General features: G+C 40.1%; 1 protein-coding gene across 1 annotated transcript in view; it reads left to right on the top strand.

Annotated features, from left to right (window-relative positions):
* The window catches only part of LOC140463271 (coiled-coil and C2 domain-containing protein 2A-like), a 128,575-nt gene extending 116,654 nt beyond the window's left edge, over positions 1 to 11,921 (top strand). The window contains exons 17-19 of the mRNA XM_072557028.1: positions 452 to 629; positions 11,613 to 11,786; positions 11,916 to 11,921. Coding sequence (XP_072413129.1) covers positions 452 to 629; positions 11,613 to 11,786; positions 11,916 to 11,921 — 358 coding nt within the window. The remainder of the gene's footprint in view (positions 1 to 451; positions 630 to 11,612; positions 11,787 to 11,915) is intronic.
* The last annotated feature ends 12,952 nt before the right edge of the window (positions 11,922 to 24,873 follow it).

Below are 24,873 nucleotides of genomic sequence, written 5' to 3'. Positions count from 1 at the left end.
TGAATGGGTTGTCTAATGAACGATAGGTTGGACAGGCTGGACTTGTTTTCACTGGAGTTGAGATGAGCAAGAGATGATTTAATATAGGTTTATAAGATCCTGCATGGTCTTGACAAGGTGGATGTGGAAAGGGTATTGACCAGTCCACAACTTGAGAGCAATGTTTTAACATTAGGTGTCACCCTTTTCAAACTGAAATGAGGTAAATTTGTTTCTTTCATAGAATTGTGCAACTTTGGAATCCTTTGTCTCAGAAAATGATTGAAGCTATTGAATGCTTGGGGTTAGATGTGAATGTGGATTTTGAAATACAATCAGATCAGCAGAATGGTTATGGTGAATGGTGGAGCAGGCTCCAGGGCCTATATGGCCTACTTCTGCTCCTATTTCATAAGTTTGTACAGCATGTTTTATCATATGCTTTATTCTTTATTTATTCGCTGTGGTTTAGAATTGAATGGGCATTGAAGAACAAAATCATGGAATGGAGAGCTCACCACCCTACACGCTGGAACCGTTACTGCACTGGAGTGTTTCAAAATTTTCTTCCACTACTTGAACAAAACCTTGGTCGCTCAGTAAGTGAAGAACAGAGCACAGGATTAGAGAGTTTATTAAAAGAATTCAAGGTTTGTGTTACCTCTTAGAACATACTAGTTTTTCAATTAAAATCTTCACATCACTGACTTGTGAAATTGTCAATACAACCATTTATTCTTGTGTAGCAGTTTTAACCAAATGAAACATCCCAAGACATTTTATAGGAGCATTAAAAAGCAATGTATGACACCAAGCAGCATGTGGAGACAGCTGTCCAAATGACCTAAAGCTTGTTTAAGAAGGTCAGCAAACACCAGGGCTATAGGGAAATGGGACTTGGTATGAGTTAGGACATGGACAGAGTATTTTGGATGACTTTAAACCTATGAACAGTAGAATGTGGGAGATGTGCATTGGTATAGTCAATACTATAATTGACATAAGCATGAATGAGTGTTGCAGCAGAAGATAAGCTGAGACAGGGGAAAATTTGATCAATATTACTGATATGGATATAGGTGGTGTTAGAAATGTCTTGAATTTAACATTGGACCTTTACCTCAGGATCAAATGAGACATCAAACCTATGAACAGACTGGCTTGATCTCAAACTGTTGCCAAAGGGAGAGATAAAGTCAGTATTAGGGAATGGATATAGTAATTATATTCTAAATTGTAGAAAATTAACTGTAGGCAAATTGCTTTTGAAAATGAGTATGAATTTTGAGTTAATTAATCTGAAGATCTCTAACATGAGTTTGAAGCTGTTTCCTTTTAGTTACCTGATATTAGCATGATTATACAAAATGGAATCTCTTTTCTGCTTCTTAGATTTCTAATATGAGTTTGAAGCTGTTTCCTTTTAGTTACCTGATATTAGCATGATTGTACAAAATGGAATCTCTTTTCTGCTTCTTCAATTCATCTCAGGTTCCTGACTTCTAACAGCAAAACACTGCATCAATATGTAATTTTCCTATTAGTCATTTCCATACTGTAGGGAATCTAATCTAATCTAATCATTCTTCTGGCTTCCAAGTGAGACTGTCAAGCAGATTTTAATAAAATTTTGCTGAGATTCATTGCTTACAGATTTTTATTTCAAAAAAATTGAAATGGGTAATTTATAACTATGGCTATGTTAGGAACATTCTTGTATCTGTTCTTTACTCTGCAAACTGAGTTGAAATGTCACTTCAGGAACGAGAGCACAACATCTAGGTTGACAAAAGAGCACAGTTATAAAGGTCTGTTCTACAGTTCTTGATGCTGTCTTTCAGATGAACTATTATACAAAGGCCCCATTTGCTTTCTCGGGTGGACGGTATGCTAGCTAATGCTTATAAAACATTAAAATAACAATATAAAACAACAATATCTGGTTATTATCACACTGCTGTTTTTGGAAGCTTGTTGGCTGCGTAGCTTCTTATATTACAACAGTCTTTAATATATGATGTAGGGAAATAGATGGTGACATCTTGAAAAATGTTCATATTACAAAGGAGGAAGTGCTGGATGTCTTGAAACAGGTAAAGATGGATAAATCCCCAGGACCTGATCAGGTGTACCCTAGATCTCTGTGTGAAGCTAGAGAAGTGATTGCTGGGCCTCTTACTGATATAATTGCATCATCGATAGTCACAGGTGAGGTGCCAGAAGACTGGAGGTTGGCTATCGTGGTGCCACTGTTTAAGAAAGGTGGTAAGGACAAGCCAGCAAACTATAGACCAGTGAACCTGATGTCAGTGGTGGGCAAGTTGTTGGAGGGAATCCTGAGAGACAAGATGTACATGTATTTGGAAAGGCAAGGACTGATTAGGGATAGTCAACATGGCTTTGTGTGTGGGAAATCATATCTCACAAACTTGATTGAGTTTTTTGAGGAAGTAACAAAGAGGATTGATGAGGGCAGAGCAGCAGATGTGATCTATATGGACTTCAGTAAGGTGTTCAACAAGGTTCCCCATGGGAGACTGGTTAGCAAGGTTGGATCTCATGGAATACAGGGAGAACTAGCCATTTGGATACAGAACTGGCTCAAATGTAGAAGACAGAGGGTGGTGTTGGAGAGTTTTTTCTCAGACTGGAGGCATGTGACCAGTGGATTGCCACCAGGATCGGTGCTGGGTCCTCTACTTTTTGTTATTTATATCATGTGAGCATAAGAGGTATAGTTCGTAAGTTTGCTGATGGCACCAACATTGAAGGTGTAGTGGACAGCGAAGAAGGTTACCTCAGATTACAAGAGGATCTTGATCAGATGGGCCAATGGGCTGAGAAGCAGCTGGAGTTTAATTTAGATAAGTGTGAGGTGCTGCATTTTCGGAAAGCAAATCTTAGCAGAACTTATACACTGAATGGTAAAGTCCTTGGGAGTGTTGCTGAACAAAGAGACCTTGGAGTGCAGGTTCACAGCTCCTTGAAAGTGGAGTTGCAGGTAGATAGGAAGTGAAGAAGGCATTTGGTATGCTTTCCTTTATTGGTCAGAATATTGAGTACAGGAGTTGGGAGGTCATGTTGCGGCTGTACAGGACATTGGTTAAGTCACTGTTGGAATATTGTGTGCAATTCTGGTCTCCTTCCTATCGGAAAGATGTGGAACTTGAAAGGGTTCAGAAAATATTTACAAGGATGTTGCTAAGGTTGGAGGATTTGAGCTATGGGGAGGGGTTGAATAGGCTGGGGCTGTTTTCCCTGGAACATTGGAGGCTGAGGAGTGACCTTATAGAGGTTTATAAAATCATGAAGGGAATGGTTAGGATAAATAGACAAAGTTTTTTTCCCTGGGTTGGGGGAGTTCAGAACTAGAGAGCATAGGGTTAGGGTGAGAGGGTAGAGATATAAAAGACCTAAGAGGCAGCTTTTTCACTCAGAGTGGGTACGTGTATGGAATGAGCTGCCAAAGGAAGTGGTGCTGCCAGAGGAAGTGGTGGAGGCTAGTACAATTGCAACACTTAAAAGGCATCTGGATGGGTATATGAATAGGAAAAGTTTGGAGGGATATGGGCCACGTGCTGGCAGATGGGACTAGATTGGGTTGGGATATCTGGTTGGCATGGACGATTTGGACCAGAGGGCCTGTTTCCGTGCTGTATATCTCAATGACTCTATTACTCTATATGCATTTATCTATAAAATATTTTGGATGTCCAGATATCACGAAGGGTGTTTTATCTTTAATGTAAGTCTTTCCTTGAATTAATCAAGTCTCCAGAGGTGAAGGTCTGGGATCATTGCAAAATTACACACAAATCTTTTATTTTTTCAGTAAGAGTGAAATTAACAATTTAATTGAGGAAGGGTTTTATTAAGTGCTCAGCTTCAAGCCAGCCCAAAAATCCTGGACTTCAACAATCCAAACAGTAGTGTCCACCTTAATTTATTTGACAATAGTTCCAGTTACTGATGAGGAGAAGCACAGTCTGAGGGAGTGAAGGGTGTATGACAGGATATTGAGGGACTTGAAGAGGAAGGGAGTTTACAAGATAGGCAGTCCCTTTCTGCCAGATTGTATGTGATCAAACAATTCATGAGCAATAACACAAGTAACTTCACCACAGTTCCCGATTCACCACAATTGTATGCTCACTAATTTTCCTTAGTATCCTTTCATTAGTATCCTTTGTCTGAAAATACAAACTCAAAACTACCAGCTAATACCGTAGACTAATAATATAACCACTTTGAATTCTACTGTTCCTACAAGGTGCTTTCCACTAACTTCAGCAAAGGTGATAGAAGGCTCTAGATTGCCTTGATTGTGAACTCAAGCAGGTCCAGGCTGAGACACCTTGCTCCAAGTTTCAATTTCCATAGTGAGTACTGTAGGATCATGCTTCCTGGAGTCTTTGTAAGTCTGCTAGGGCCAATGTCTTAGAAATCCCGCTGATCTGAAGGAGAGCAGAGTGGTAGACTGTTATAGTATCAGAGCATCATAGAATAGTTACAGACTGGAAGCAGGCCATTTGGCCCATTGAGTCCACACTGCTTCTCCAAGAGGATCCCTCACAGCGCCACCCACTTATTTCACATGATTAATCCACCTTTCCTCCAATTTCCTGGTCACTATGGGCAATTTAGAATGGCCAATCCACCTAACCTGCATATCTTTGGACTGTGGGGAGAAATTGGAGCACCTGGAGGAAACCCAAGCAGACATGGGGAGAATGTGCAAACTCCACATAGACATTCCCCGCAGAGTAGAATCAAACCTGGATCCCTCGTACTGTGAGGCAGCAGTGATACCCTGGAAGTCCCTTTGAATGGTAGTATCCCAACTATGAAGGTGGCTGTTCTTCCATTGTAGCACCTTGTTTGTCTCAGAAATTGTTTGTCTTGCATTGGAAGTTATGGCCTTAACCATTGCTGGAGGTGATGAATGTGGTATGGTATCCTGACTACTGATATTTAGTGGTCAGCCAGTTAGCATGGCTGAGAGTGTCTTTCCATCCTACTGCTAGAGGGAGGAGTATGATTAACTGTAAATCATTGCGTAGTTTTTGCGGGACTTGAGAACTCTGGGCACACATACTTATTTCTGAGGCATTATTGATGTATTTAATTAATTCATTCATTCAACTTGACTGATGATATCTCATGGAGATACAAAGATTTACAGAAGCAGCTGCTCTTGGGAGTGGTGGTAAGCAAGAGGATTTTGTAGGAAATTGCTAAGTGGGGAGAAGCAGTGAACAGGAGAGTTTGGATAGGTGGTAAGCAAAAGAATTCAGTATGAAAATAGTGTGTTGGGAGAAGTGGCAGTTTTAGCAAGGCAATGAGTTGGAAAGACAATAAATTGGGAAAGTTTGGAGATGTGAAACAATGAGCAAGAGATGACTTTGTGGGCTCTTAAGAGCACTAAGTTATTAAATGCTAATATGATATTAAGAATTATTGCCAAGTCAAAATATATAATCTTTAATTTCAAGCAATGTTTGATTTCCTGCATCAAAACTAGTGAAAAATTATTTCATTTCTTCTGTCACAAAAATGAATATATTTGTTTATGCCTCAAAGGAATAGTTAAGTTTAAGACTCTAAAACACTGCTGAAGATGTTGCACTATATTTGTGAATGTGATCCTCATGATGGCAGGTTTTAGGTTTACGGTAAAGCCTCTGGGGTCTCATCTCATCCTACAGCATGGCAGATAATTCGATGATGGCTAACCGAAAGAGCCATGGACTCCATCAATACTGGTGCTTAGACATTTACAGATAGTTGAGGCAAGTTATGAAAGCACTCTGCTGCACATTATCCCTAATATAAGCAGCCGCTGTTGCTTCTCTGGTGGAGAATCTTCAGTTTATTCAGTCAGCAATCGAAGCCCTCTGAACCTCTATTGTTTAGTGCATATGTTTACAAAGACTGTATGTGCTAGACCCATGCCATCTGGTTTTCCCTAGTGATGACCCTTGACCTATATTATCTGCCCTATGCAAGTTAGATCCACTGAGCACATGCCTATGCTCCTATTGTGCCCATCCTTGCCATCAATGCGGCATTCCCCTCTGTGCTCAATCTTCCCACTCTTGGCATCAGCACAGCAATCTCTTTATGCCCACCACATTATCCTTGCAGCATCCCTTTGTGACAAACCCTGCTGCAAGACTATCACCCGCTCTGCGCTTCCCCTTCTCATCAATGCAACACTTCTGACTGCTACTGTTTGCCAGGTTCCCCTTCTTGACTTCCTCCCAGCACTTTCCTTGACTGCCTTCCTGTAAGTGTTCAGAGAGTTTACCTCAGTACCATCAGCTTTAACTAGGCAAGGATCTGAAAGTGCATGATCCCCATGTGATTTATGTTAAACTCCCATAAAATTAAATGAGGTCTATTCAAATTCATGGTAAGTCCTTGCTCAGTAATTCAAATTGCAATGCTGCCGTATTATGCTAGTTATTGCCTTGCAATTTTTACACTGCTTATAAAATCCAGAACTGATGTCATCACAATGTTAGCTTTCCAGGTAAGCTCATCCCATCCCTATTTCTCCCCTCCTTGCCTTCCAACCTGTTTGCTGCAGCCATCACAAAATTCAATCCAGTATATCCAAGCCAGTCCTCTACTTACTGGAAAAGTTACAGTTAAAGAGAAATGAACAAAACGTGTTGGAATACTAGAAGAATCTAAGAAATGAATGCTTACACAATTTGTGGCTTTTGAGTCAAGAGACTGAGAAAAGTAGGCTGAGAGTAGGGGCATTAGGTAGACAGACACCCAAATAATTGATTGCACAACTTTAGAACTGTCCCAAAGACCAAAAGAAATAGGAAGAGGTGTGGACGGTTCATCCCCTTGAGCCTGTTCCATTCAATAGAATCTTGGCTGAACCTATATCCTCATCTCCACTTTCCTGTGTTTGCCCCGTGACCGCTGATCTCCCTACTTATCAAGAATCTATCTACCTCAGCCTTAAATATACACAACCCTTTGGGAAAAAAAACCTCTTCATCCCAGTGTTAAATTTGCACCCTTTTGTTGTGAGACTATGCCCCGACCCTCGACACTCCCACCAGGGGAAACATCGTCTCAGCATTTACTTATTAAGCCCTTAAGAATCCTGTTATGTCAATGAGATAGTCCATTTTTCTAAATTCCAATGAGTAGTATGCCAACCTGTTCAGCCTTTGCTCGTAAGATAATTCCTCCATTCTAGGATCATCCCAGTGAACCTTCTCTGAACTGCCTCCAATGGAATGATAGCTTTCCTTAAATAAAGGGACCAAATCTCCACACACTACTCCAGATGTGATCTCATCAGCACCATGTCCAGTTACTGGAAGACTTTTCTATTCTTGTACTCCAATACCCTTGAAATAAGGGATAATATTTCATTAGCCTTCCTGATTACTTGCAACACCAGGGTGGTAGCTTTCTGTGTTTCATACTTAAATATCCCTAAATCCTTAGTATTGCAAATTTCCGCAGTTATACTCCATTTAAATAACACATTCCCCCTTCAAAACTAAAAATAACTTCACACTTTCACATATTGTACTCTATTTACCAACTATTTGCCCATTTAGAGTCAGAGTCATACAGCCCAGAAGCAGACCCTTCAACTCAACTCATCCATACTGACCAGGTTCCCTAAACTGAACTAGTCTCACTTGTCTGCATTTGGCCCATAACCCTCTAAACCATTCCTGTACCTGTCCAAATGTATTTTAAATGTTGCAATTGTATTCGCCTCCAACATTTCCTCTGGTAGCTTGTTCCGTATGCATCACCCTCTGTGTGGAAAAAATATTGCCCCTCAGATCCCTTTGAAATATTTCCCCTCTCACCTTAAACCTATATCCTCTAGTTTTGGACTCCTCTACCCTAGGGAAAAGACCTTGCTATATACCTTATCAATGCCCCTCAAGAATTTATAAATCTCTATAAGGTCACCTCTCAGCCTTCCATGCTCCAGGAAACATGTCTCAGCCTAACCTGTCTGTCCTTATAACTCAAACTCTGCAGTCTCAGTAACAACCTTGTAAATCTTTTTTGCATCCTTTTCATTTTGATAACATTTCTCATATTGCAGGGTTACCACAGTCGTATACAGTACACCAAATGTTGCCTTACAAATGCGTATCAATATTCCTCAGAAACTGTTTATATTCCTCTTGCAACCTTCTTTTCCACCTACTTTTTTTGTGTCATCTGCAAATTTGGCTATAATACATCCATTTCCATCCTCCAAGTTATTAATGTCCATTGTATACATTTGTTGTCCCAGAACTGATCCCTTGGAGCTCCACTGGTTACAGATTGCCAACCTGAAAAAGAACCCCATATTCCCACTTTCTGTTGACTGCCCATTGTCAATGCTCTATCCACATGATATACTACCTCCAAAATCATGAGCTTACCTTTTGACTTAACATCTTCTGAGGTACCTTGTTCTTCTGGTTCCTGCTGGTTCCCTTCTATCCACTCTGGTTGAAACTTCCTTGAAAAACTCCTAAATTTTTCAGTTGCGATTTCTCTTCATAAAGCCATGTGACTCTGCTTGATTAGGTTATGATTTTCCAAAAGTTCTGCTATTACTTCCTTAATCATTGATTCTGACATTTTTCCAACAATACATGCTAGGCTAATTGGCTATAGTTATCTATTCTTTGCCTCTGTCCATTTCTGAATAGGGGTTGCCTATTGGCAACTTTCCAATTCTCCAGTACTTCCCCAGATTCCAAAGCGTTTTGGAAAATTACAACCAATACATCCACTATCTCTGTAGTTACTTCTTTTAGGACCCTAAGATGCAAGCCATTGGGACCAGGGGACTTATCTGCCTTTAGCCTCATTAGTTTGTCTAATGCTACACCTCTAGTGATGGTACTCCCCCCTGTATCCTTTAGTATTAATAGGATGTTTGAAGTATCTTTCACAATAAAAAATCTGTTTAACTCTCTGCCATTTCCTTGTTCTCTATAACTATCTTTTAAGATTCATTTTCCAAGAGGCTACTTTACTGCTTTTTATATGATGTGGGGGTGCTGATGTTGGACTGGGATGGCAAAGTCAAAAATCACACAACACTAGGTTATAGTCTAAAAGGTTTATTTAAAATTACAAGCTTTCAGAGCAACATTCCTTCATCATGTGCGTGGTTCCAAAAGATTGTGATTTCAAATAAACCTGTTGGACTATAACCTGATGTCATGTGATTTTTGACTTTCTTTTTAAGTATTTAAAGAAGCCCTTACGGTCATTTTTTATATTCCTGTCATTTGCCCTCTCTCTCTTTGTTGTCTTTTTAGCTCTTCTTTGCTGGGTTCTGATTTTATCCCAGTCATCAGGGCTAGCACTGGCTTTTGTCTTCTTCAACATTTTTCCTTTTAACTTTATACTTTCCTGACCTTCCTTGGTTAGCCCTAGTTTGTCTATCCTCTCTTACAATCTGGGAGTTATGAATTACCTCCTTAAATGTTTGCCAATACTCGCTTACTGTCTTTTCTGCTAATCTAACTGCTCAGTCCACTTTAGTCCTTCTTTAAGTTAAATTATTTCTAAATCAAGTTTCTCACACAAAAACTGAAAATGAAATTCTATCATGTTATGATCACTACTTCCTAGTCATTTATTGACTCTGTCTTACCCATTACTAGATCCAGCACAGCCTGCTCCCTGGTTGGCTCCATGATATATTGCTCTAGGAAACTATGGTTAAAATTTTCTTTAGGATCCTGGCCAAAAAGCCATTGTAGTTGCTACTGGTGTGTGGACCCGAGACAGCAAAAGAGTTCCACCCAATCTAAACTGAGTAAGAGAACTCATAGGTCGGTATCCAGGAGAGTGCACACCCTGGAAACTCCACCCACATCTGGTTTGGAGCAATTAGATTGCTGAACAACATCCAAATCAGAACCAATTCAAACTAAACGTCTGGTTAAATGGAGACCCGGTTATAAGATAGATCAATAAAGGGGGAAGCCATCGCAGAGCCAGTTTTTAACAAAATTTTCTCTGGGCTCCAACCCTTAGGTTTGTGCAATACCTTGGCCAGACTGAAAACCTACAATGGGGAACCATTTCAGATAAAGGGTACAACTTCAATTCTGGTCTCGTATAAAAAGCAGCTGGTTCAGTTTCCACTGATTGTAATAAAAGGCTCAGGCCCAAGCCTGATGGGGTAAAACTGGTTGAGTAAGATTCACCTTGATTGGCTCAACATTTTTCAATTAGAAAATGGCTGCCTGAATGAAGTGCTAATTAAATACCCAGAAGTTTTTCAGGAAGGCATAGGAACTATCAAAGGAGCCAAGGCCATCTAGCATGTTGACCAGGAAACAATTTCACCATTCTGCAGGCCTGCCCAGTGCCATTTGCATTTCAGACAAAAGTAGAGATAGAAATCAGAAGGCTGGAAAGCGAAGTAATCATCAAACCAGCCCAGTTGACAGAATGGGCAGCATTGGTTGTACTAATTGTAAAGCCTGACAGGTTGGTTTGCCTTTGTAGAGATTTTTAACAAATGGTAAACTGCTTTCTCGCAACTGGATAAATATCCAATGCTTCACTTGGAGGATTTATACTAAAAGTGGGAAGGGAGCTGTCCTTCACGAAGCTGGGCATGAACCATGTGTAATTACGGTTGCAATTAAATGAGGATTCCCAGAAGTATGCTACAACTAATACTACAATTAAGAGTTTGTACTAATATATGTGACTGCCATTTGGGGTATTGTCAGCTTGTGCAATGTTTGGATGATGGAGAACATTTTATGAGGTCTACCAATAAGGGATACTCTGAGAGCTGGCTCAGAGGAACTGGATCAGTGTCAAGGACCTTCCATGTGTAAATAAAGGGTGACTTGGTGACAGGATAATTGCCTCTGTGGAGATACTTCAAGAAACACATAGAAAGACTTTTGGTTACTTTTCATTGGAACAACGCAATGTTAATTAATAAAACTTTTTAAAAATGGGAATGTGATAAGCTGTTTAGAAATAGATGTTTCCATGTTAGTAAGTAAAGAACAACAGACAGAAGTACAAGAGTAAATTCAATACACTTCGCACCAAGAAAAAGAAAAATATTTTTACAGAATGTTGCAAGACTGTGGAATTCACTTCCAGGGTTGAGGACACAAGTAGATCAATAATCAGATTATATCAAATACATGAATGAAGGAAAACTGGTTGAAGAGATATGACAGCAAGCTGGATAAGTGTGATCACACCTATTTGCTCGCATAATGTAAATATTAACATGAATCATTTTGTAACATACTTGTATTCTACTCACAACTTCAATTAACTACTTCAGTTTTCTTTAAGTACAGAGTGGTGTGACAATATTATATAATAACTTGACTAAATACAGCTTTGCATTATTTTATTCATCCAAGTTTTATAACAAAACTGCTGGGTTTCCATAAGCTAGCTGTACATGATGTTCAAAATATCAACCAATTGTTGCTAAGTCAAATGGTGTGTAGGTCACCCCCATATGAATCTTTCTGCATGTTTAAATTATTAAATTTAATTTATTGGGTAAGAAGAAATACTTTGATTCACAAATAATTTAGACATCAACCATGGAAATTCATTATTTTTCTTCTGCTCCTCCACAGGTTTCTGGATTTCCTATGCACATGCGCTATTCAAATTTGCAGGCAATATTTGATAAAGTCTACAGTACTGGTATTCATAATATAGAAATCCCCAATGTGGAGTTTGCTGTCGCAGTGTATGTTTATCCATATCCTAACAATGTATTATCAGTGTGGGTCTATGTAGCATCTTTGGTACATTTATCCATGTCCTAACAATGTATTAACAGTGTGGATCTATGAAGCATCTTTGGTACATGACGCATAAAACTCACTTTGCAATTTAGAAGATAAACTTGTGTTTAATGGTGTTTTCTTTTGCAGTCTTAATATTTTGTCCTGATATATGTCTTGTTAATATTTAATCCCTGTTAACTGAATATAGGGAGAAGGAAGGTCGTTTGGTCCAACAGTTGCTGTGATTTTTGATAAATTAAACCTCCATTCTCATGCACTATAATACCTGAATGGAATTTTACATGCTATTGTCTTTCTTTTATCTCCTTTAGTAGATTTACCAAACATTTGTTTACACCAAGTCCTGTGGTCAAAATCCCAGCTAACACAGCATAGGCAGAATTTCACCTCACCCAATCTGGAGGCGGAGACAATGGAGGCCCATTTAACTGAGCAGGGAGAAGCAGAGTAGAGACATTTCTAATAATATCTGGGGCTATAGTCCTTGTAGATAATCTTTCTGCTTGAAAGCCAGTTGAATCCCTTATGTGGGCATCCTATTGTCACTGGTATTTTAACTAATGATGGGTGGAGGTCACATCATGTGTACCACCAGCTCCGTAATGCATGCAGTCTTTATGATTGAGAGTGAGGTGGTCCCCTCCTACCATGAGCAGCTCATGCAAAATGGAGAGATCTGCTGGAGAAATGGACAACCAATGGGTGACCCTTGCCTGACTTGAAGACCAACACAAGTCCCTGAGTCCTTACCAGCTGGCCCCAGTGAGCCCACATTACCTAACCTATTTCTGCATTTCCATCATCATCCTCTTTTTGTGGAACTGGGAGTGGCTAGTGCTCCAGTAAAAACAAAAGTTGCCATAGTCAGATTGGAGAGACAAATGGTGATAGTTTAACTCGAAGATCACAATACCACAGTTCAGCTTTTCAGGCACCTCACTGTCAACTCTAACCTCGAGCATCTGCAGTCCTCACTTTCACCTTGAGGGAAAGAATGGTCTATTGCTGTTCACATTTTGTATGATGTATGTTTGTATTTGTTGGTTCTTTTCTTGGAAAATATGTCATCACCTATCAAAGTCAACATGTTGGTTTAAAATTTAAACAAAACCTGGCTGACAATCAGTATTAATGGATGTATTCTCTATGGTTACACCTCCACTGATCAAAATTCATTTGCCAACCAATTAACATTTTCCTCTTATGCAGTATAAATGTTGGTTTTTGCCCTTGATGTGGTATTCTGGGGAGCTAGGAAATAAATTAGAAAGCAGGATCTTGAAGGCTGTAATTCCAGGATTCCTCTCAGTGTCATGTGCTAGTGAGGTCAGGAATAGGTGGATAGATTGAATTAATGCATGGCTATAGGGAATGTGTATGAGGGAAGGATTTGGATTCTTGAGACAGTAATATTGATTCAGGAAAGGTAGTTAGATAGATTGTATCCCAGCAGGATAAGGATCAATATCTCTGCCAGGGTTTACTAATATAGTGGGATAATACTTAAACTAGACTAGTAAGGGGGCAGGAACCAGAGTGGGAGAGAAGAGTAGCATAGATGGAAATGAAAAATAGAAAAGTAGAAAGCAGAATTGAAAGGTAGAGGGCTGGCAGCAAATAGGACTGGAGTTCAAAAAAAAGTACAGAAATGTCAAAAAGTCTAAAGGCATAATGTCAAGGCACTGAACATTTACAATAAGGTAAAAATTAACAATGTTGTAAATTGTTGCATATGGATACAATGGCTGCATGATTATAAGCATATGGCTACAGGGTGACCAAGACTGGAAATTGAACATCAAATGGCATTCAATCTTTAGGAAGGAAGGCAAAATGGAAAAGAAGGTGAGGTGATGTTATTATTGGGAAATGAAATTAGTGCAATAGTGAGAAAGGATATTGGCACAAGAGACCTAGGTGTGGAATCATTCTAGGTAGAGCTATGAAGCAACAAGAGGCAGAAAACAATTTTAGGAAATATCTAGAGATCTCCAAACAGTAATAGGAAATTAGAGATTCATTCAACACGGACATTTCTGTAAACATGGGTAATTTTAGTCCACCTTTAGACTTCGTAAACACCCACATATGCAATAATATTGTGGGAAATGAGTTCCTGGATGATGTAGAAGATGGTTATTTTGATAAATATGTTGAAGAAACTACTCAAGGCAGGTTAGCCTAGATTTAATTTGTGCAATGAAATGGGATTAATTCATAATCTTATTGTGAGAGTTCCTTTCGGAAAATTGACATTAAGACTTCTTTATTGGGATAGAAAGTGAATTGTCCAATCAAAGCCAGGATTCTACATAAAACAAAGCACATTGCAAAGATATAAGGGGTCAGTTGTTGTGATAGACTAGGTGACTTCATTAAAAGGCACGAAGACGTGACGGTTAGTATTTAAGAAATGAATGTATGCAATACACCAATTATACATTCCTTCTAGCCAAAAGAACAAAACAGGAAAAATGGTCCAACCATGATTAATAAAAAGAATTAAGACTAGTAATATATCCAAAAAGGGGTTGGTCAATCAAATAGCAAGCCTGAAGCCTGGGATCAATTTAGAATTCAGCGAAAGAGGACCAAAAGGCAGATTAAGAGGGGAAGTTGAATTAATAAGTAAATAAATGGTAGATACTGTATAACATACATAAACATAAAGTTGTCCACTTTTCTAGGAAATAGAAAGTGGCAGAATACTATTTAAATTGTGATAGATTGGGAAAGGGTGATAAGGACCTCAGTTTCCTTGTGCATCGGTCACTGAAAGTAAGCATGCTGGCATAGCAGGCAGTTAAGAAGGCAAATGCAAGAGAGTATAAGAACAAGGAAGTCTTACACCAGATGTAGAAGGCCTTAGTGAGACCACACTTGAAGTAGTTTTGACCTCCTTACTCATGAAAATATATACTTGCCTTGGAGGGAATGTAGTGAAGATTGACCAGACTGATTCTGGATTAGGTTCCATGTCATAATCTGGTTAGCATATTGCAGACAGGATGGCACATTGGCTTAGTGGTTAGCACTGCTGCCTCACAGGGACCCAGATCTGATTCCAGCCTTGGGTGACTGTGTGGATTTTTGCATGTTCTCCCTGAGTCTGCGTGGGTTTCCTCCAGGTGCTCCAGTTTTCCTCCCACAGTCCAAAAAATGCACAGATTAGGGGAATTGGCAAGGGTAAATTTCCATAATGTCCAAGGATGTGTAGGCCAGGTGTCTAACCATGGGAAATGTAAGGTTATAGAGATAGGGTGAGGGGGCTGGGAACCCTTTGAGGGTTGGTGTGGATTTGATGGGCCAAATGACCTCTTTTACACTCTAGAGATTCAATGATTCGAAGTGCCTGCATAGGATGATATGTCAGGTATGGCTATAGATACATATTGAATATGCAGTGACAGGCAACAAACATCTGGTAGAGATGCGAGAATCTATGCATGACTAAAATTAAAGATGGAGACATTTGGCTATGTTCTGTCTGATGCCTGGCTTCAGCATGTGCTACTTGACTGCCTCCATGTAAAGGGCAATGACTGTTTTGGAGAATGAGGTTCAACAATATGTGTAGTGGCTGTTAGATAAGAGCTCAGTTCTTTATTTCATTACTCTAGTCCACACAATAATAACTGAGTGAGAAGGTCTTGAGACACTTTGACTGCTCTCTCCAGAATGCCCCTCCTCTTAAAGGAGTCAGGGAAATGTCATCGCATACTGACCGGGAGGAGGAGCTCCAGCAAAGCATCCCAGTCTTCATTCCAGGTACTCCACTTGTGCCCTGTTATTCCACCTTTCCTCTTTCAGTGACACCATCATGTTTAGCCAATCAAGCTGAAGAGACTTCAACTCTACCTTCCCAGGAAATCCTCAGCAGCCCACAACCCTCTAAGTCTAGAGGATGGACATCAACATCGTCACAGTCAATAAGGCTCAATGGTCTTACCTCACCACAGCTATCAAAGTCATGCTGCATTGAGGGGCAGTGGGAGGAAAAGAAAAAAAAGTAGTTCTAGAGGGCATAAAGATGGCACAAATGTTTCACTATTATATAGAAAAAACATAATTGCAAATATATGTTTAATTCCACTTTAAGCATACTTGTTACATTTTTGCTAGTTTCTATAGTAGTTGTGTGCATTCAAAGATTTTGGAGTCATCTCCAATCAGTTCTGGAAGATATGAACCTATAAGGAACCTATAGGTGCAACATTTATGGTGTCACATGTCAGTCTGGTCTCTCTGATTAGTCTGATATTTGCAGAAATGTTAAGGAGTATCTATGAATGGAGTCGGCAACCCAGCAGTATTCACCCAATTATCATTCCTCTGTTGAGCAAATATGTGGCTGAGTTGTTGCATGTTTTGCTGGTGACAGACACAGCAGGAAAATGTGTGAAATATGAGTGAGACATGAACATATCAGTGCCAAATAACAAGCGTATATCACATCAAATGTTGCAAGCAGATGGTCTTGCTTCTGTCAAGGGGGTGCAGCTATTTTCTTTCCAGGTGTCTAAGGTAACAGGAATGTGAAGTGTTATTCAAGTACCATATTGGTCCTGGTGGCACAGACATTGAACTGCTGCCTATGTGGAACATTTAATGCAAGTCAGATGTGTATTATTTTAGATTACACAATTACAGTACTAGCAATGTTAAGTTGAAAATATAAAATTTAATGTAGACATTAGAACAACGCAATGAAGCAAAAATGTATAGGCCCACCACTCCGGATTAGGTTTTCCAGCCAACAAAGCATAATAAGTCATAGTGCATAGAAATGTTGCAGTGCTTCACTTGGCCTGGAAGCTTATGTTGATGATATTCTGATGGCCCTCTCTTAATGTCGTATCATGACCTTGGCATCTGTCACTGGAGCTTCACTATTTCCTTTTGCGTTACCAGCATCTTCCTCCTCATCATTAGAGAATACATGTGGCTTCTCCATCTCCCATTTTACAAATTCATTTCTACTTTATGGAGCGGTGTTGTGCAGGACAGCATCTTTCTAAGCTTGTTCTGGAGAGTTCAGAAATACTTTGCCTCAGCTGCCGTAGCAGTGGAAGCTCATCTTAAGTAGTCCAACAATCTGCCTTACCTTTGCCCATGTTGCGGCATGGCCTACATTGGATCTGTCCTCTGTGCCACTTTTGTACTGGTACCATTAGCCAGGTCTTCTCTGGGTATTCCCTGTCATCAACGAGCTGTAATGTAGTTGATGGAGTGGAGCAAACAACGAGAAGCTCTCATACTGGTAAAACATTGGCCTCAACCCATCCATCATGGTGAAGTTCATCCCTCAGGATTTCAGACGAATTCTTGGTTGAGAAATCCAAATGCATGAAGAATGGAGCACTAACCTGGGAAATGGAAGTCAAACCAAAACATTCTCCCTCAACTACTTTTGAGATTTTTTCCATCATCCTAAATACATTCAAGAGACCCTTACCTTGGCCCCAGAGGCATTCCACACTTTTCAGGCATGACAGTCTAATTGGGATCCTCAAAGTTTCACCCATTATCATCTTTACTCCCTCTATTCACCCTAAGTTTTCAACAGTTATGCTTGAGTTACAAAACCTTGGCTATTTCCAGAACTCTTCAAAGTACAACCTTTGCTCTCCCCATAATCACATAGACTTATTATAGATGAAAGTTATGGGTATCGTCCAATATTTTCCCATAGGCTACGCCCCTTGAAAGGTCATGGAACTGTCAATTCCCTACCTCTATCCCTTCCTGCCTAGGTCATCAGCAGATTCCCTTACTGCAGCACCTAGCTCTGCTTGGACCTTGCTTGACACAAAAGTCAGGGAACAATGTTGCTGTGACCAGACCAATGGTGACCAGAGAGAGAAGCCCATACCTGAGCATGATTGTCATCCAGTTGAATCATGATTATTAGGATTCCCTTGATTTGTCCCATTTAACAAATCCAGTAACCCCTTCTACCTGAAATGACTCTTCATAGATATTCCAACACTTTTAATCCTCCCCATGTCCACCAACTTTACCCCAGCAGCCTTGACTCACCGAATGTTATCATATGACTTTACTGTTACCCTTGAACTTTCTCAATACCCTTGACTTTATAAAACTCACATGCCTTACCTTGTCTGTAGGCCCATATTCAATTAATGTCTGCATGAACATCCCGACTCTTATCCCTCCCATTATTGAACACACCTGTTTTGTAAGATTCAATTAACTCCTCACAAAATCTGACCATGACTTTTCAACTCTCTCCTTTTCTGAATTCTAGCCCTCTCTCACTGTCACTGTTCCACTGCCCAGAAGCCACCATTAAACCCCCTTGAGCCTGCTGTTGACAGCACTGACTCTGTCTTTATGACCAGCCCTGCTCAGCAACTCCAACTGCTCTCCCACCAGGAGGTGCACATTCAAGACATGGATACCCTTCCTCCCTTTACACCAGACACACTGTCTCCTTGAAACAGACTTCCTGTCGTCATGGTATTGAGCCCACCTTTAAAAGTTCAGAGACTTAATTTTGAAGTTTTATCTTTTGACAGGAAACTGGTTTTAGGACTCACACGTGCTTAATTTTCCCTTCCTACTTTGAAAGCAGCACAAGACTATGACCATTGATGCTGGAATAAAAGGTGAGTTTCAATTGGGCTGGAGGCCAGAGAGGGAAGTGGAATTGCAGGGAGAGGTGACATTCCTGTTTCTTCCAGCCAACTGAACTAGCACAAACAGCTCGGGAATATGTAGGAAAATGATGGACGAATCACTGGTTCTTTTTTTCTGTGCAGTCTTGCTTACAAATATACTGGCAGGTGGCAATAAAATTTCACTCAAGATTTCAGTAATATATTCAATGCCAGCATAGAGTATCTCTGTAGATGGATCTGCAGATACAAAAATCAAATAAAATTGCTATTGGTTCCTCATAGACTAGAATTTCCGTCTAAGCAGTATAATTTGACTGAAATCATGCAATGTAAAAGCTGTAGAATTTTAACCATTTAGTGCATTTCGTGAAACCGGAGTCTTCACAATTGGTTGAAAGGAATGGAATTGAATTGATTTGAATTTATTGTCATGTGTACCAAGGCACAGTGAAAAGCTTTGTTTTGCGAGCAATACAGACAGATCACATAGTTAAGTAGCATAGATAAGTAAATAATAGGTTAACAGCAGCAAAAACAAAAACACAGGTACAGCCGAATGCTAAGAGTTTGTGAGTCCATTCAGTAGGGTAGAAACTGTTTTAAAACTGGCTGGTGCATGTATTCAGGCGTCTGTACTTTCCCTCCAATGGTAGAGATTGTAAAAAAATTGCCTGGGTGGGTTGGATCTTTGAGAATGCCGGCGGCCTTTCCTTGGCAACGGGCCTGGTAGATGGATTCTAAAAGATGGGAGGTTGGCCTGTGAGATTGTCTGAGCTGAGTTCACTACTCTCTGCAACTGTCTCTGATCTTGACCGGTACAGTTGCCATACCAAGTAGTGATACAGCCAGACAGAATGCTTTTGATGGCGCACCTATAAAAGTTGGCAAGGGTATTTGTCATCATGCCAAATTTCCTCAGCTGCCTGAGGAAGAAAAAAATGTTGTTGGGCCTTTGTAACCAGTGTGCCCACATGAAGAGTCTTAGAAAGTTTGTTGTGGATGACTAGTCCCAGAAGCTTGACATTCTCCACTCATTCCACATCTGTGCTGCTAATGTATAGGGGGGCATGAGTAACATCCTACCGAAAGTCAATAATGAGCTCCTTGATTTTGCTGGCATTAAGAGCTAGGTTGTTCTCAGTGCACCACTTTTCCAGGTCTTCCACCTCCCGTCTTAGTCTGTTCGTCACCATCTGAGATTCGACCAACTATAGTGGTGTTATCAGCGAACTTATAACCGGCGTTAGTCTGGTATTTGGCGTCACAGTCATGTGTATACAGTGAGTACAGTAGGGGACTGAGTAAGCATCTCTGCGGGCTCCAGTGTTGAGTTTCAGTGAGGGTGAAATATTTTCCCCAATCTTCACTGATTGTGGCCTGTGGGTCAGGAAACTGAGGATCCAGTTGCGTAGCTATTCTTAGTGTCAACATGTTCTAGGAAGGAGTGAAGGGCAAGTGATATGGCATCTGACATGGATCTGTTGGTCTGATAGACAAATTGGAGTGGGTCAAGTGTAGTGGGGAGGCTGGAGTTGATTACTGCTATGACTAGCCTTTAATAGCACTTCATGACCACTGAAGTTAGGGCCACTGGGCGGTAGTCATTGAGACATGCTGCACGAGCCTTCTTAGGCACAGGGCTGATGTTGGCCCTCTTGAAACAGGCAGGGACAGTGGCCTGCTGCAGAGAGAGGTTGAAGATGTCCGAGAAGACCTCTGCCAGTTGATCTGCGCATGCTATGAGTGCACAGCCTGGTACTCAGTCTATTCCCATCGCTTTCCTTGGATTCACACAAAGGAAAACTGATCTGACCTCTGATGCAGTGACTTGTTGGGATAGGTTCCACATTCTAATCACTCTCTTGATAATGAAATTCCATCTAAAATTCCTAATGAAATTGTTGGTTGACTTGCAGCTGATTACCTTAAACTTAACCAAGCGCCCTGTTATTATTTCTTTAATAACAGCTTCTGACAGTTTCCCTGTGACAGATATTAAGCTAACTCGTTTATAGTCTCCTTCTTTCTGCCTCTGTCCCTCTTTGAATAAAGGAGCTACAATAGCTATTTTCCAACGTAAAGAAACTTTTGCCAAATCTAATGAGTTTTGTAAAGTTAAAACTTACTCATCAACTATCTTACTACCGACTTCTTTTAAGACCCTATGATAAAACTTGTTGGGACCTGTGAAAAGGTAATTTCCAAAACTGAGCTCTTCTGTATCATATGTTCTGAAGTTTTCAACTTTATGCATAATATGCAGGCTAGACCACCCCAGGACCAACAATTAACCACGATTTTCCACAATGTTAAGCACTGAAAATGTGCATGGGTTGCTCCCTGCACATTCACGTCCACTCGACCTCAAAGAACAATGTCAAAGTAATACTTATTTTAAACTGAATTAAATACTTTATCTTAATGACAGTAAATGAAAGCTATTCGGCTCAACTTAAGCAAATTATGAAATGACATCAAAATAATGAATACAAAGTTGTCTTTAAACTCTGTTAATTGAAATTTTGACAGACAACGTACAAGTATCTCAATAAAAGCTCGAGAACTTTATACAGTGCTGCAATATGAAGCAGGTAGCCAAGTGTTATAGACCAGGCCAGACACCTTCAAAATATTTTAAGAAGGTAACCTAAACCCTAACTTATTCTTATTTTAAAGGCATGTGTGAAGTGGATATTCCAGGTGTGATGCAGTTGGTCAAACCATTCAGCTTGGAGTAAAATGGAATTTATATAAAGTCTACAGTGAAACATGAACAAAAGAAAATGGAATTTAGAATAACTTAATTATTGGATAATGTAACCAATCCAATACAGAAATTATTACTAGTTAATGTTCCAATCCAGTAATATCCCACAAACACACCCCTTGGCAAAAAGGTAAATTCAAACACAGATTCTTGTGGCTGTAGTTACACTGACTGTCAATCAGATTATGGTGTAAAAAATTGAGATACATTAAAGAATGTGAGCTTACATTTTCAAGTAAGAGTCACCTGTGCAATGTTTGTGCCCTCAAAAGTCTTTATCTTTTGTTTCCCTCCTATTATGTGTGTTGTGAAGGGCCATTTGTGACTGGTCGTGCTTGGCATGGTGTACAGCTGGGTTTTAAATATGGCATCTACATTGGAAGTCCCTGAAGGTCCTGGTAGTGGTGAATATTGCTCCTGCTAATGAGCACTTAATATTGTGAGTGAGGTGCCTGTGGGTTGTGGTGCATACATAATGAAGTGAGCAGCATAAAAGTGCATGAGAAAACTTTGTGAAACTCCTTGAAATTGACACTTAGCCAATTTTTGCTATAATTTGGTATATAGATTAAGTAAAAAGCAATTAGATAGCTGAAGGGTAAGGGAAGGGGAAGGAAAGACGAGTGAGGGAAAGAAAAAGGAAGAATAGCAGTAAGCAGCCAGAGATCCACAATAAAGTGGGGAATGTTATAGGAAACAAACATTGAAGGTTTCATGGAAAAGCAGTTTGTAAGTAAGACTCTACATGACCACAACAAGCTTAGAAGCTTATTAGAAAAAAAAACGACCAATGAGAAGTGAAAGCAAAGCACAAAATAAAACCCTATAACTCTGAGGAGACACATTGACAGCACAAAAAGCAACAGGCAGGCAAGAGTATATCCTGCTATTTCCTATGATCATAGTTCAGAAAATCCTCTACTTTTGAACTGGCTCAGATCTTTATTAAAAACAGCAGTCAGAGGAAGTTCAGACAGTTGCATTAAGGTGGTAATAAATTATGTTGTAAAGTATTATTTCAAATTGTTCATTAGCCATTCACAAAGTGTAAATTTTCCCCTGCTACACAGATCACTCCATTTTGATATTTTGTGAAAGAAGGACATTACAAAAACAGAGGTTGGAAATATGCAGGAGGTAATTTTATATTCAATGGGATGAGACCTTGAAACACTACAGGTACAGACCCACTAATTTTAATTAAAAGAGCTCCCCCAAACGCTAATTCCAGTGTTTCCTTCTTTACCGATTCAGATAAAAGTGAATTTCCATCCTTTACTTCTTTAATATCAGATTTCCTGTATATACTCTCCCTATGATCTTATTTTTGAAGTCTGTTCTGATTTGCTTTACATAACTATAAAAGCTTCTTAATATGGACAAATTAACTTTTAGATATGAAAGACAAATGTAGAAATGGCTAATGTATATTTTACTTGACTAACTAGCTCACATAGTACTCTGAAAGAAAATTCTAGACACAGCATATTTTCCTATACACCCTAAAAATGCAAGGACTTCACTGTGTGCAGAAGTGAAATTTTTACATTTCCTGCTTTGTTGCCTTTTATTTTAGCTTTCAATTTCACATAAAAATATGAAAAAGGGGTTAAACATTGTTGCAAATTCTTTCAAACTTTTTCAACTAAAGAAAATTACATATTCATTGTAACAAAATGATTCCTTGTCACCAAGTGATGTGAACATTTGAGTAAATTGAAAAATTAGGGGGAGTTCAGCAAAAATTAGATTCTTGATATCAACAGCAAATAGTCCAATTCTCAAACCATGTGTTGAACAACAAGACAGAAAGTTTCACTAGTATCATGTCATTATTATCCAGTCTCACCTCATTAGGTAATCAGTTTCCTATTCTTCCATTTGTCAGCAAGAAACCAGATGGTGACAATTCCCAACATGAAAGTCAGAGTGTGTCACTGGTGATCCCAGCTCACTGCTTGCTTCTCTAGGTGTCCATCTTGGACAGCAGTCACCAACTTCTCAGAGCATGCTACCAGGGCAGCACATGCTAGCTAAGGATGCTTCCATTGAACACAAATCAGTCTCATGCATCCTCATTGCTTACCTTTGATTCATTCACAAGATAGCCCTGCACTTCAATACTGTACATTAGTAAAGTCACTAGCGTCCTACCAGGTTACAGGACTTCTCTCTCATTACAGAGATGACTGGTGGGGGGTATAACCTGAGGGTCACCTGAGGGGACAGGTTGAGGAGGGTCTTGCATGGTAACCTCAACTGATCTGTGAATTGAATCCACAGTTGCATTGGTTTTCAGCACATTGAGCCTTCAGTATTAACAATTGGGCTGCCAGCTTCTCAGACTTACATTGCTGTTTAGCTCAGAACAAAAGGCAGGCAGCTGTTCATAGTCTGGAGCACTGGTCAAGCAAGTGTTCATATTGCTATCCAGCACCAAGCTATTTTAGAGGCACATATACAGTATGCATTAGCAGCTTACACAGTAAACAGACAATGTGTTTCAACGAAATGCCACATCGCAAAGTCAAAGGGGACCAGTCCTTATGGAAGGGGCACTACCTTTAATCGGGGAGTTCTGCCCCATTCAAATAAGGGGCTTGTCTGTTCTCAGTCCAGGGCTTTAGTCATGGTCAGTGAGGTAGTTTGTCTGACCAGAGTCAAAGGACCAGTATCTTTGCAGCACAGTAATTGGATACAGTTGGTGGGAGAGCTGTGGAAGTATCCATCCACAGGCTGGGCTGTGCTCAGTTGGGGCTATCCTCCTAAATCAATCTGGCAGATGGAGCAGGGACCTGGGGTTTGGCTAGTAATGGTCAGGGGACTCAAAAGACAGCACATGCATGAAACTGTGATATCTGCTGGAGCAGAACCTGGCTCTGGACTGGGTGACCATCCAATTCCAGTGCCCATCATGGACATAATTGCCCTGAATTCTTACGCCAATGGCTCCTTCCAAGGAGCAACCGGTGTGGCCTCTTCCAATTGTTCATCCACAAATGCAACCAGCAAGTCAGATGTCATTTTCTTTGAGATTTGCAGCAATTTATAATCTTCCCCTGCAGACTGGGCAGCTGGATTTTTCCACAGTATGGCATTGTCAAGGTGAGGAATACTATAGATTGCATGCATATTGCTTGGAGAACACCTTAACACTAGCCTCAGGAATTCATCAGTCAAAAAGGCTTCCACTCAAATTGAAGCCCATAGGCAACATCTGGAAGCATGCACCAGATATCCTAGGAGCTGCCATGATGCATACACACTAGGGAATTCTCAGGTTAGGTGACTTTTTAAAAAGATCTCAGTCAGTATATGGCAAAGTATTGTGTCATGTAGCCCCTCATGATAGGCAGCAGGTTGGGAGCAATTCTGAGGCATATCTTTTTCACAATCCCATCCACCAGCACCTCCATGGTGTCTGTTGGAATAGCAGGATGTCAGTTTCCTTTTCTGCACCATTCACTCAGTCCCAATGCCATACGATGACAGTGTGAAGGGAATCTTGTGGGATGCAGTAACTGATGTACTTTGGAACCAAGCTTTAAAGCAGCCACAACTGCACAATTGCATAAATTGGACACTATGGGGCTGGTTGTGTAATTAACGAGTTAAAAAATGGATACTTGTAGAAAAATGTTGATCCTAATCCTCCCAACCAAAAGAAAGGAAAATT

This window comes from Chiloscyllium punctatum, chromosome 38 (genome assembly GCF_047496795.1).
Source record: "Chiloscyllium punctatum isolate Juve2018m chromosome 38, sChiPun1.3, whole genome shotgun sequence".
Classification (NCBI taxonomy): Eukaryota; Metazoa; Chordata; class Chondrichthyes; order Orectolobiformes; family Hemiscylliidae; genus Chiloscyllium; species Chiloscyllium punctatum.
The sequence above is the reverse complement of the archived record's forward strand: the minus strand, read 5'-3'. Positions and strand labels throughout refer to the sequence as shown.